The sequence below is a fragment of the Euprymna scolopes genome, chromosome 44 (assembly GCF_053919585.1).
Source record: "Euprymna scolopes isolate OS-2025 chromosome 44, ASM5391958v1, whole genome shotgun sequence".
NCBI classification, from domain to species: Eukaryota; Metazoa; Mollusca; class Cephalopoda; order Sepiida; family Sepiolidae; genus Euprymna; species Euprymna scolopes.
In genome coordinates, this window is record NC_136525.1 from 42244037 (window position 1) to 42258927 (window position 14891).

At 34.6% G+C, this 14891-nt stretch overlaps 1 protein-coding gene across 6 annotated transcripts in view; it reads left to right on the plus strand.

Moving 5' to 3' along the window:
* LOC145268811 (EVI5-like protein) overlaps positions 1-14891 on the plus strand; it is a 663419-nt gene that overhangs the window by 586281 nt on the left and 62247 nt on the right. For all 6 annotated transcript variants that reach the window (XM_080124436.1, XM_080124431.1, XM_080124433.1 and 3 more), the window contains 3 exons: positions 4398-4553; positions 10190-10336; positions 11958-12122. In XM_080124436.1, coding sequence (XP_079980562.1) covers positions 4398-4553; positions 10190-10336; positions 11958-12122 — 468 coding nt within the window. The remainder of the gene's footprint in view (positions 1-4397; positions 4554-10189; positions 10337-11957; positions 12123-14891) is intronic.

Below are 14891 nucleotides of genomic sequence, written 5' to 3' on the forward strand. Positions count from 1 at the left end.
TATAGATATATAGATATGAATAACTAGCGGGGGTACCCGGCATTGCCCGGGTGTGGTGAGGTTTGTGTGGGGGAGGAGTTAACTCAAAACAATAATAAGATGGAAAATAAAGTATAAGCGAACGTAATAACCCTGTTCAAATTTTATAACTTTTTTTTTTTAAAAGGGGGGAAAAAAAACAAAAAAACAGCGAATGTGATGAAAAAATGAAAAAAAAAAAAAAAAAACGAAAAAATAAATATCCGATATCTTGGCTTGAACGTGCAATCTTAAGATAACGATGCTGCCACTATTATCACTGGTCCATGATCGCCTGAACGAAGTTACATCTTTTATTTTTTATATTTAAACTAATTCAAGAAATAACATTTTTTTGTGCATCCAAGTTTGGCTAAATTATCATGAAGGAACAATTTTTTGCTACTCTCCCTCATCGCGAACGACTATTTCTATAGGAAATAATTAACCGTTTTTTTCTAATGTTCACATATTATTCAACCAAGACATCACCCTTTAAGATGGTACCAGTTTCAACCCGGTCCGATGCCGATGAGAAAAGTTTCAGGCAGACATACATGATGATGATTGCAACGTCTTGTCAAACGAGTGCCACTCCTTCAGACACTATGAGCCAAAAAATTACTTCTTTTTTTTTTTTTTTTTTTTTAAGTCCTACCGGTGAATTCACACGTTCACGCAGGCATGACACTGAAGACGGTCATTGAGATCAATTATTACATGCTTCCAGCATTTCAAGCCTCCACACGTCACAACTTTTTCATTGCCACAGTACCATTTTTATAGACAAATGCCTGAGGGAGTATCTATACACAGATGATGTTACAGAGTCTTAGCTTTGTACGACAGCTAAGTCTCTCTCTCGGTTCAAAATGTTGAGATCCAGCAACAAACAAGAGCAAGATAGCCAGCAAAAAGTTAAACTGCAGACCAGCTTAATGCGGGTACTGGTTTCCCGCTTTATGGTTTTTAAATCAGATATTTGCTTCTCCTAGAAAGGTTGCCTTCACCACGGCTTACTGGAGCCCTCTCCACCCCAACACACACATACATACATACAAACACACATGGTGCGAGTTGGCCATTGACCCCAAAAAAGCGTTCATTCGCCCTTTGGAAGGTCTTGTTTTTAATCCTTCAGGGAGACTAGCCACCCTCCTCACCAAACAAGTCTGGTGGGGGAACCAGTTTAGTCGCCGGTGACCCGACGATGGAGCAGGTAGTACTGGGTTACATGGTACCAGTAGCATATGACATGACCTGACATAAAAACATACAGACATACATACATACATACACATTTAAACAGACAGGTGAGATTTATATCATAGATAATTTATACGAAATGAAGGCAAATTAAAAAATGAATAGTTTGATATATAAATTAACGATATATAATTAACGAGTAAGTGTTTGTTTCTGAATTCTTTAGATGAGGATTGCTAATTGACATTATTTGAATTACTCGGACTAGTCGAACTCGAGAATGTTTCTGCCAAACTCGGGAATTTAGACGAAATTTCAAGCAGAAACCCTTACTTCACAGGGGTAGCATGCTCTTGTACCGTCAGCCATGAGTAATTCGCTAGCAGTATCAGAATTTTTGTAGGAATTTTTGACACCCCTAACAATACACCCTGCGAATACAATATAAAAATCTTGTAATTTCTCTGTTAAAAGTGGGTTATTTATTTTCTTTATGGATTATACTTCCAAAATAAACTGTTGCAGTTGTTTTAAAAGTAATAGAAATATTTTTTTTTTTTTTTTTAAACAGTAATGAATTTTCCGAACTCAGTATTTTTCAATTTTTAAACTTTAAAAATCTATCAAAATTTTTCTATTGATTCTATTTTTAAAAATTAAAAGATTTAGAAGATTTAGTTTAGGACGTGAGTAAATAAATACAATAAATAAAAAGATGATTTAAAAAATTTAAAAAATACATTAAAATATTAAATGAATATAAAAACAAGAAATTGTCGAAATATCATCTAAAAATAAGAAATATGAAAGTGGGATACTTACTCTATTCGAAAAGAATCGAAAAAATAAAGAAACAAAGAAATAAAAGAAGAGAAACGAGGTGAGTCAACTGCTTGATCCCTTAAAATAGGGATTATGAATATGTTCATATATATTTGACAAATGTATTTTGGTGTCTGAAGAGTAGATATTTTTAGATTGGTTGGTTGGTTGGTTGTTTTTGTTTTACGGAATATCAACCCTTTTTGGGTTATTTAATGCCGAATCCAAAGATTTTGAAGAAAAATTTTTTAAATATAATATATTTGTTGTTTTCGCGTCGGTTTCTATTTAACCCATAGTTGGGACCCTAACAGGTACTACCACTCCGGGTCAGAGTTGACCTGGGAGCAATGGTAATTTAAGGGTGGCTCCACACTCCCCAAAGCCCACAAGCTGGGGCCTCACCACTGGATATAGTTTAAGGTCATATGGACCCCCATTGAGGGACTTTTACCCTCTGCAGGGGGGCAGTTGGCATATTCTAAGGCCCCACCGACCGGGCCAGATTTTCTTTGAATATTTTTTAAATGATATATCGATACTTCCGTTCAATCTCGAAAGACAAAGGATAACCCCTGTAAGAGCAGTTGCGCATGTAATTGTGTAGCAGGGGTTGCGCAATTGCCAACTATACCTCTCATCTCCTGCATCGACACTGTTTGAGTCCAGTCGTAAAGAGAAGTCCAGGACGACTGGAAACAATGCTGAGATAAGCGGAGAGCACATACAGCATCTGGAAATCCCAAATGGTCACCCATTCAGTACTGACCAGGTTCAACATTGCTTCAGTGATCCAGCGGGAACTGGTGTGTTGACGTGATTATGCTGGATTAATCATCCCAACACTAAATTAAATGATATAATATGTAAATTTGTCCAAATGGTTATGAAACAAGTGTAACACGTAAAGAAATACACCATATAGTGTTCTTATTTTATATTTTGTTGTCTTGATTTTTTTTTCAAAAATATTCTATGTAAATATATATATATATACGAGCAAACAGTTAATAAAACATGTTAAAAAACACTTTGAAATGAGTTAAAAACATATTTAATCTGAAAAGGAAACGCTAGATAAGTGGATAGTCTTTAATCCGCGGAGTTTCGAAGATATATTTTCCTTCTCATCAGAGGGTAGGAATTAGCAAAATGCGGCATCGGATTTTGCATGCAAAAATATTTGATGAAAGATCTTACTTGATAACAAAAAAAGTGAAGCAGAGGGAATATGGTGAAGAAAAAGGTGATTACACATGAATGGATAGTCTGGTGGAAGATAAATAATCCAGTGACGGTAAAATCCAAATATATAACTTCAAGAAAGTTAATTGAATTTCCATTTGCACGAGTAAAATCCAAGGAAATCCCGTAATTGGAAGAAGATGGTCCATAATAATCCAAAGGCAGAAATCCATGGAATGATTTACAAAAATGTGTACAAGGAAAAAAGGAAAAAATTCCAATGATATTAATAAAAGAAAATAAGATGTGCTTTTCGCTCTACTTCCGAGACATAAATATAAATAAGAAAGATCTTTTATATCTTATATATATATATATATATATATATTAGTGATGGGATGATTCCAATACAATTACCGATTCCAAATCCATTTCTTTATAAATCTCTAAATATTTAACAATAAAACTGTTATTTTGTCCCGATTACTGTAACAACACATCTTAAATGTCCCTATATGTTCTCAAACGTAAAAACACACTTGTGAGGGGGTGATTTAGAGATTTTAGTTTTACTGAAAGTTTAAAACAATAAATATTTATTATTTTATTACTATTACTACAAGCAGTAGATGTTTCTTAAACAAAAATCAAATAAAAAGATAATTAAAGGAATCAGTTTGGGCATTGGAAATTAGGCACAAATTTTTCCAATTCCGATCAATCGTCCCACCACTAATATATAGTAAAAACAAAATTTAAAAATGAATTAAATTTGTTTTTATGCTTCAAAAACCCTTGAAATAACTATTCTAGAAGCATATGTGTACATTTTAACCTATATATATATATATATATATATATATATATATTTAGTAAAAATCTGAAGAGAGTGTTCAATACTATTGCAGAGCAAATATATGTATATTTTTTATTACTGTTTTATCTGCTTAGTTACACATGTTTCGGTTACCGAATCGTATCAATGATCCGATAACTATTATTTGTGTAAAGTCTATAAATTTACTGGATCACTGATACGATTCGGTAACTGAAACATGTGTGGCTAAGCAGATAAAACGGTAATAAATATGTGTATATATATAGAAAGATAGATAGATAGATAGATAATTTTTTGTTATTAATTTATGTTCTTGTCTTTCTTCCAGACGGAATGTATATCCGAAGCGACAACTCTCGATGATAACATTGCCCAACATTTGGTCCAGCAGTTGCAAGAGGAATTGATTTCAGTTCGATTAAAGGATGCCGAAACAAGTGCTTTAATAAAAGAAATGAAAATCAAAATCAAGGAATTGGAAGATGTAAGTATTTTCACACACACACACACACACGCATACACACATTAAAAGATGAAGAATAAAAGTTACATAGAACTTTATTGTATCCTCAGATCGATAAGGAAGGAAGATGAGAAAAAAAGAAAGAAAAACCACTGTAGACCGTGTCATTTTGAAGCTAAATGCTTCTCATCAAAAAAGGAGGCTTGTTTCTCTTTTTTTTTATTACAGCTTAATCCGGATATGAGAGACTTTTTTCCAGTTCCATCCAACTCTCTTACATCCGGGTTTATTTAATATCCGGGTTACCCTGTACATTAACAAAGGCTCTACTTTGGGACCAGCTATTTAAAACACACATACACACACTCTCTCTCTCTCTCTCTCTCTCTCTCTCTCTCTCTCTCTCTCTCTCTCTCACTCTCTCTCTCTCATATCCGGGTTTATTGTGTTCTGATCTCTTATATCCGGGTTACACTGCATTTCATTTTCTTTCCAAACAAGGCACAGTGTTATTTTAATGTAGGAAGGCTACCATTCGGGCCATAATTTGGATAGATACTATGTAGGGAGTTGAGCAGCAAGATATCTGTTTGCATAGCACTTGAACTTCTGAATGTCAGTACAGTTAGGGAAGAAGGGACCCGGAAGAAAATTCCAAAGTCTAGTAATCTGAGGGAAGAAAATATTTCCAGTATCTAGGGATCTCTACTGTAGGGAGTTGAGCAGTAAGATGTCTGTTTACATTACACTTGAACTTTTGCATGTCAGTACTGTTGGGGAAGCAGGAAGCTGGAAGGGAATTCCAAAGTCTAGCAGTTCTGGTGTAGGAGTAGGATTTAGCTGCTTGTTGGGTTTGTCACGGTATTTACGTCTAGAAGGTACAAAAGCTTGATGTTCATTGGAGCACCTTCCATTAAAATACTTAATCAAGTAGAGCTTTTACTATCTGGATAGGTTTGTTTTATTAAAGACTAGCAGGGCTACCCAGCGTTGCTCGGGACCGTATAAACAATGAAAAAACAAAAGCAGATATTGAACATATGTTTTATTCTTAGGGAAGAGGAATCTTTCATCTCAAGTTTTAGCGTTACAAACAAACATTTGTCTTTTATATATATAGATAATGACAGGTTTTTTGGGGGCCCCCCCTCGAAGATAACTGATCAGTTGACCAACTTCTAGTGGTCCGTTTGACGTGAAATTTCGATATTTGTCATCCGGGTGATGGGGCTTCGATATGATACCAGATTTGTCAAGTTTGGTTCCGTCTTTCAAAAGTTTTAGCATTACAAACAAACATACATACATACACACAGACGTTTGGCTTTTATATATATAGACTAGCAGGGCTACCCGGCGTTGCTCGGGACCGTATAAACAATGAAAAAACAAAAGCAGATATTGAACATATGTTTTATTCTTAGTGGAGAGGAATCTTTCATCTCAACTTTTAGCGTTACAAACAAACATTTGTCTTTTATATATATAGATAATGACAGGTTTTTTGGGGCCCCCCCTCGAAGATAACTGATCAGTTGACCAACTTCTAGTGGTCCGTTTGACGTGAAATTTCGATATTTGTCATCCGGGTGATGGGGCTTCGATATGATACCAAATTTGTCAAGTTTGGTTCCGTCTTTCAAAAGTTTTAGTGTTACAAACAAACATACATACATACACACAGACGTTTGGCTTTTATATATATAGATAATATCTTTATCAAGTATTTTATTTAATATAATTATATATATATATATATATATATATATATAGATATTTACTCACACACTCCTAGCAAGGCACTTGGAATCAAGGGGCTACTATTTGGGACCATTGCCTAGGAATGATTAACAAGATGTTTGTTTATGTTACATTTAAACTTCTACATATCAGTTTTTTCCAATCTTAACATCCCCCCCCCCCGCCTTACTTGTGCTGATGAGGAGATGATATCTAAAAATATTATGTGAATAAATGGATATCGTTTCCGAAACGATCGTACACATAATTTTATTTTGTTACGTTTCTGCCTATGAAGTGGATTAATAATTCGTCCTTTCTCCCTCGCTCTCTCTCTCTCATATATATATATATATATATATATATATATATATATATATACCTCTATTTTTTATATAAATATTTAAATAAATAAATAAATAAAATAACTGAATGAAAGATTTAAAAAATAAATTAGTAAAAAATAAATAAAAAGCATGTCTAGTTGGTATTAAGCACTTTTGTATAAACCTTGCAAAACTCACTCTTGTATAAATCTTGCTAGACTCACTTTTGTATAAACCTTGCTAAACTCACTTTTGTATAAACCTTGCTAGACTCACTTTTGTATAGACCTTGCTAAACTCACTTTTGTATAAACCTTGTTAAACTCACTTTTGTATAAACCTTGCTAAACTCACTCTTGTATAAATCTTGCTAGACTTACTCTTGTATAAATCTTGCTAGACTCACTTTTGTATAAACCTTGCTAAACTCACTCTTGTATAAATCTTGCTAGACTTACTTTTGTATAAACCTTGCTAAACTCACTCTTGTATAAACCTTGCTAAACTCACTCTTGTATAAATCTTGCTAAACTCACTTTTGTATGAACCTTGCTAAACTCACTTTTGTATTAATCTTGCTAAACTCACTCTTGTATAAATCTTGCTAGACTCACTCTTGTACAAACCTTGCTAGACTCACTTTTGTATAAACCTTACTAGACTCACTTTTGTATAAACCTTGCTAAACTCACTCTTGTATAAACCTTGCTAAACTCACTCTTGCATAAATCTTGCTAAACTCACTTTTGTATTAATCTTGCTAAACTCACTCTTGTATAAATCTTGCTAGACTCACTTTTGTATAAATCTTGCTAAACTCACTTTTGTATAAATCTTGCTAAACTCACTCTTGTATAAATCTTGCTAGACTCACTCTTGTATAAATCTTGCTAGACTCACTTTTGTATAAACCTTGGTAAACTCACTTTTGTATAAACCTTGCTAAACTCACTTTTGTATAAATCTTGCTAGACTCACTTTTGTATAAACCTTGCTAAACTCACTTTTGTATAAACCTTGCTAGACTCACTTTTGTATAAACCTTGCTAAACTCACTTTTGTATAAACCTTGTTAAACTCACTTTTGTATAAACCTTGCTAAACTCACTCTTGTATAAATCTTGCTAGACTCACTTTTGTATAAATCTTGCTAAACTCACTCTTGTATAAATCTTGCTAAACTCACTTTTGTATAAACCTTGTTAAACTCACTTTTGTATAAACCTTGTTAAACTCACTTTTGTATAAATCTTGCTAAACTCACTCTTGTATAAATCTTGCTAGACTTACTTTTGTATAAACCTTGCTAAACTCACTCTTGTATAAACCTTGCTAAACTCACTCTTGTATAAATCTTGCTAAACTCACTCTTGTATAAATCTTGCTAAACTCACTCTTGTATAAATCTTGCTAAACTCACTCTTGTATAAATCTTGCTAAACTCACTCTTGTATAAATCTTGCTAAACTCACTCTTGTATAAATCTTGCTAGACTTACTTTTGTATAAACCTTGCTAAACTCACTTTTGTATGAACCTTGCTAAACTCACTCTTGTATAAATCTTGCTAAACTCACTCTTGTATAAATCTTGCTAAACTCACTCTTGTATAAATCTTGCTAAACTCACTCTTGTATAAATCTTGCTAAACTCACTCTTGTATAAATCTTGCTAGACTTACTTTTGTATAAACCTTGCTAAACTCACTCTTGTATAAACCTTGCTAAACTCACTCTTGTATAAATCTTGCTAAACTCACTCTTGTATAAATCTTGCTAAACTCACTCTTGTATAAATCTTGCTAAACTCACTCTTGTATAAATCTTGCTAAACTCACTCTTGTATAAATCTTGCTAGACTTACATTTGTATAAACCTTGCTAAACTCACTTTTGTATGAACCTTGCTAAACTCACTTTTGTATTAATCTTGCTAAACTCACTCTTGTATAAATTTTGCTAGACTCACTTTTGTATAAACCTTGCTAGACTCACTTTTGTATAAACCTTGCTAAACTCACTCTTGTATAAATCTGCCTAGACTCACTTTTGTATAAATCTTGCTAAACTCACTCTTGTATAAATCTTGCTAGACTCACTTTTGTATAAACCTTGCTAAACTCACTCTTGTATAAATCTTGCTAGACTCACTTTTGTATAAACCTTGCTAAACTCACTTTTGTATAAACCTTGCTAAAGTCACTCTTGTATAAACCTTGCTAAACTCACTCTTGTATAAACCTTGCTAAACTCACTCTTGTATAAACCTTGCTAAACTCACTCTTGTATAAACCTTGCTAAACTCACTCTTGTATAAACCTTGCTAAACTCACTCTTGTATAAACCTTGCTAAACTCACTCTTATATAAACCTTGCTAAACTCACTCTTATATAAACCTTGCTAAACTCACTCTTGTATAAATCTTGCTAGACTTACATTTGTATAAACCTTGCTAAACTCACTCTTGTATAAACCTTGCTAAACTCACTGGATGTTTTCACCTTTGAATAATATTAACCTGAAATAAAATTATATATATATATATATATATATATATATATATATATATATAATTTAGTGATGTTATATTAGTGATGGGACGATTCCAGTAGTATAAATGAAAAGGAAATTTGATTCTAAATTAGGAAATTCTCTGTGTCGAAGAAGAGAAAAGAGAGAAGAAGGATATAACCAAAAGTCACGGGGAGCAAGATCTGGACAATAGGGAGAGTGAGGAACTGTCTTGGTGCCCACTTTTGGTCAAATAGTCTGTGATCTTCTCTAAACACCCTTGGGACAAACTTCACTCAAATCTTCCACATCTTCAGTTCCTTGTGAATAATTGTGTGTACAGTTCCGAAACTGACATCACACTGTGCACTTATTGTTTCTATAGAAACACGATGGTCCTTATTCATGAAATTCTTTATTTGTCAAATCAACTCTGGTGTTCTGGCTGCCTTACTCCTCTCACACCGCTCATCATCCCTCACAGACTCCCTGCTTTCCTTGAATCTCCTATGCCACTCAAAAACTGATGCTTGATTCATGCAAGATGGTCCAAAATCAGTCTGAAGCATTCCATGCATTTCTGTAGCATTTTTTTCAAAGTTTAAAACAGAATTTTATTGCATATCGTTCTTCTAAAGTATTCTCACATCCAGATTGCATTTTTTGAAATTTATCACCTGTGACAGTCAGGCTTTAGTAGGATGTATTTCAATTCCTGCTGTAGCTGTTCATTTGAACCTGAAATCATAAATTTGGTCATTCATCTCATAAGATGTATAGCAATAACATACTGAATTTTCAAGAGTCTACAACAATTTTAAATGTCTGTACAAAAATGTTTGGAAGCTTATTGAAAGCACCTTGTAAATATTAATGCAAATACTGTTGAAGTTTAATTAAGATTATGCATTAAATACCCTAAAAACTAAATAACCAATCAACAACTCCTTTGGGTAACTACTCCAAAGTTGGAAACCTGTACATTAGATGTTTATATGGGAATATTTAACTCTGCTTACAACTCCAATATCATTATTACGATAATTTTCCATTTTAAAAAACTGTTTCTTTGTTTTTCACAGACTAACCTACGGTTACAACGGGCACCAAGCAACGATGTCCAACATTTACAGGAAGAACTTATCGCAGTGAAATTACGGGAGGCCGAGGCAAATCTCTCGCTGAAAGAACTCCGACAACGAGTCAATGAATTAGATCAATATTGGGAGGTGAGTTTGTGGATTTTGATCTTTTATCTTCATCTTTTCGCAGACTATGAACTCTGTGAGCTAGATTAAAATCTCATCAGATTATCACAAGGATGAGCAGTGAAAGTGAAAGTAAGTTTTTTTTTTTAAACCAGAAAACAGAAAACCCCATGTTGAAAAAGATTCACCCCAAAATTAGTTAAATATCTCATCTTAATGAAAATTTCAGTATTTAATATTGTTGCCACATTTGGGCAGGAGCTGCTTCGTGCGCTGTATCCTGCCTACAGAACTGGCTTTGAAACCTAGTAGGTGATGCCCGTTTTTCTTCCCTGCAACCTCTTTCCCGCAGAAGAGATGTTGCAAGCCTGTTTTTGCTCAGTCATTATTTTCATGGTAAATGCTCATCTTAGCTCCAATTTTTGGCCCCCTCCTTGCCAAGCTTTCATGAAAACACTCGACTAGCTACAACCGCTATCAACAATTTCCCCCACTCTGAATTTGTGCCTAAATCTAAACACAGATTCCATGAACAAAGCTTCTTTTCTAGAACTGTCCGCTTCTGGAACACTGTTTCGCTGGCCTGCTTCCCAACTGACTACAGTATGGTAGCATTCAAGTCCAATGTAAACAATGTTGGGCCGTCCCCTTAAATAATTAAGTTGTACCCAATTTTCACAATTAACGATTACTACACTACCATCTTATATTGATTAACCCTTATCCTCGAGTAGCCTTCAGGCCCTGATAAGTGGTGACTTTTTTGTAAAAAGAACAAAAATTAGCAGGAAGTCTCAATGTTGCTCAGGATTGAATGAAGCTCATTTCTATGTTCTTTTTTTATCAAAAAACTATAAAAAAAAGAATCTTTATAGAAACAAACGTTGATTAACTCAGCTTTAGCAGGAAAAGCTGATATTGCTAATAAATTTACAATTCCTCCCATTCTCTCTTCCTCTCCCCCCATTCCTTTCCCTTGCTCTTCCTGCATCCCTCTCTGTCCCCTATTCCTCCCACTCTCTCCCCAATTCTTCCTTTCTTCCCTCTCTTTTCCTCCACCTCCTCCCTCTTCCTGCACCCTCTTTCTTTTTCCTCCTCTCTCTTCCTCTACCCTTCTTCCTTACTGTATTTCCTTCTCTCTTGCTCCATCATCTCTCTTCCTTCCTCTACCCCCCTCTCGTTTCCCTCCTCCCTCTATCCCTTCCTTCATCTACTCCCTCCCTTTTCTCCTTATCCTCCCCCTCTCCCCCCCCCGCCATTCCTCCTCATCACTCTTCCTCCTCTCTTTTCCCTCTTTCTCTTCCTCCTCTCTCTTCATCCACCCCTCTCCCTCACATTCCTCCTCATCACTCTTCCTCCATTCTCCTCTTCCTTCCGTCTTCCTCTCTTCTCTCCCATTCTTCTCCTCTCTCTCTCCCTACCTTCTTTTTCCTCCCCCTCTCTTCCTCCACTTCGTCTTTTCTTCCACCCTTTCTCTTTCTTCCTCCTTCTACCCCCTCTCTCAACCTTAACCCCCTCTTTCTCCATCCTCTCTCTGCCACTGTAGAACAGGATCTCTTATGATGATCGTATTTATTGACTTTTTCTTTATTTAATCAAATATCCTTTTTTTTTCCTTTTTCTTTTTTTCAAATCTTCACAGAAACATGTGCAAACAATGTCGTCTGCGAATGCCGTTGGCGGTAAGAACAGTAAACATGAATTCCGGGCCTTACAGGACGAACTGATGACCGTGAAGATCCGAGAGGCCCAGTCATTGTCGGACCTTAAGGAAATGAAGCAAAAAGTGATGGAACTGGAAACGCAGGTAAAAACATGAACGGAGACCCCGAATGACTACAAGACTATCTGCAGTCACTCATTTTAACTCCCCAAAAGTACACCTTCCCATCCTTCGTATCCAGGGGCGACAAGAGAGACACACCCATCTTATATGAACTCTGCTCCAATATCTCCCTGTGAGCTAGTTTCAGGTGTCTTATTCAAACTTTTAAAGTTTTAGCATTTATTATTATTATTATTATTATTATTTATTTATTTATTTATCTTTTTATTTTATTCCAAATTCAAAAAAGAAATTTTTATTTATATATTTATTTATTTTTTTTGTTGAACCATAGTGTTCTATACCGCAGGCTATTTCATAGTACAACTGAGACGCACTATTGGAGCACATGTTTGATTTTTCAGATATTTTCTTTAAATAATAAAAAAAGTCTACTAGATTTTTTGCCAATTAAAAACAGGCAAAAGTTATGGCCCGTTGACTTAGAATGAGTGCTTTATGCCAAATTGATCGTTGAAGATGGTTAAATTTGTGCTCATTTTTTAATATTCAATACTAATCCCTCTTAATCTCTAACTGTGCATCAAACGGATGCCATAATACCTACTTCGCTGCACCTTGTCATAACAAAGGTACATACACAATTTTATCAGATCGGCCCATTAGTTTTCAAGAAAACTTCTAGAGTAAATGTGGTACTGTGGTGACTAATCCTATTAATTCTTATTAATCCCTAACTGTGCATCAAACGGATACCATAATACTTAATTCGCTGCACCTTGTCATAACAAAGGTCCATACAAAATTTCAGCCAGATCGGTCCAGTAGTTTCCAAGAGAAAGTGGAACGGACAGACAGACAGACTAAGAGAAATATAATATAGATATTTGAAAATGAATAGAATAATATGCGGAGTATGCCATTCTATACTACAGGTCACACGATGGCGCAGCTGAGATGCATTATTAGAGCCTTATTGACAAATGTTTGATTTTAAGAGATATGCTGTTGTGATTGCAAAACATGAAAGTAAGTTCAGAGAATCATTACTAACCAGCAGAGTGTTACCGTTGTCAATTAAGGGAAGAATCTATCAGGCATGTATACGCAGTGTTATGATGTATGAGAGTTGAGGACATATGTTGCATGGAGAAAAATGATAAGATGGGTGTGTAATGTTAGATAGCCTTAGATCTGATGACCTCAGAAGAAGATTAAATCTGGAAAGTATGGGGGTTGGGGGTATATAGAATAGGAGAGTTTAATGACATGGTAACATTAAAAAAAAAATGGTTGAAAGTTCTTGAGTTGGTAAATGTAGAACAGTTGAGGTAGTAGGGTCAGTTGGCAGGAGAAGGTCACGGAAAATATGTGAGGAAGTGATTAAAATGGGTTTGGTGGATAAATAAGTACCTGGCCAGAGATGGGTTACTTTAGAAGTCAATCTCTAAAAGCTGTCTAACATATGCCAGCGTGTAAAACAGACGTTGAACAGAAGAAGAAGCTACTGCTGCTGCTGATGATGATGATGAAATAAAAATTGGTATAGCATAAAATCAAACGAATCTTTAAAAATAATATTTAAAAATATAATTAAATTACAGAATTAAATCAACTGGAATGCACATCGGTTTCTTGGAAAACAAGTCAACCATTTTATTCATTTATAAACTGATAATGATGATAGAATGATGAGAGTTCTAGAGTTTGTAGATGTAGAACAGTTGAAGTAGCAGGGACAGTTGGCAAGAGAAGGATAATGAAAACACTTGAAAATGGGTTTGATGGATGAATAAATACCTGGCCAGAGATAGGTTAGTTTAGAAGTCAATTTCTAAAAGCTGTCCGACACATGCCAGCATCTAAAACAGACGTTGAACAGAAAAAGAAGCTGCTGCTGATGATGATGATGAAGAAGAAATAAAAATTAGTATAGCATAAAATCAAACGAATCTTTAGAAATAATATGTAAAAAAATACAATCAAATTACAAAATTAAATCAACCGGAATGCAATTCGGTTTCTTTGGAAAACAAGTAAACCATTTCATTCATTGATAAACTGATAATGATGCTGATGATGTTGATGCTGCTGATTATGATAGAATGGATGAGAGTTCTTGAGTATTTGTACATATAGAACAGTTGAGGTAGCAGGGACAGTTGGCAAGGGAAGAATGATCATGAAAACACTTGAAAATAGGTTTTTATGGATAGATAAATATCTGTCCAGAGATAGGTTAGTTTAGAAGTAAATTTCTAAAAGCTGTCCAACACATGCCAGCATCTAAAATAGACGTTGAACAGATGATGATGATGAAATAAAATTAATATAGGATAAAAGCAAACGAATGTTTACAAAATTAAATCAACCGGAATGCACATCGTTTTCTTGGGAAACAAGTCAACCATTTTATTCATCTTTTTTTAATCACTAAAAAGAAAAAAAAAAAAAAGAATTATTTCATGTTGCTTAGAAATTTGAAAGAAATTTGGAAGCCTTTAAAGTGCCAAATAGAAAATCGTAGGAACAAAACTGTGTGGAAATATAAGTACATGAAAATATAAAAATTACGACTGATTTAATTTCCTCCAAAATCTCCTAAAATCGAACATTTATCAACAGATCTTCAACCGTGATTCTCAGCGGCCCCATGAAGTACCGTGCTGTATAGAACACCCTGCTACAGACTCTGAATGACCTGATTCTGATTGACTCTTAATTCTCTCCTCTCTTGAAGTTACCTGAAATAAAATCTTACAAGCTTAAAAATAAAATAGAAAGTATCTA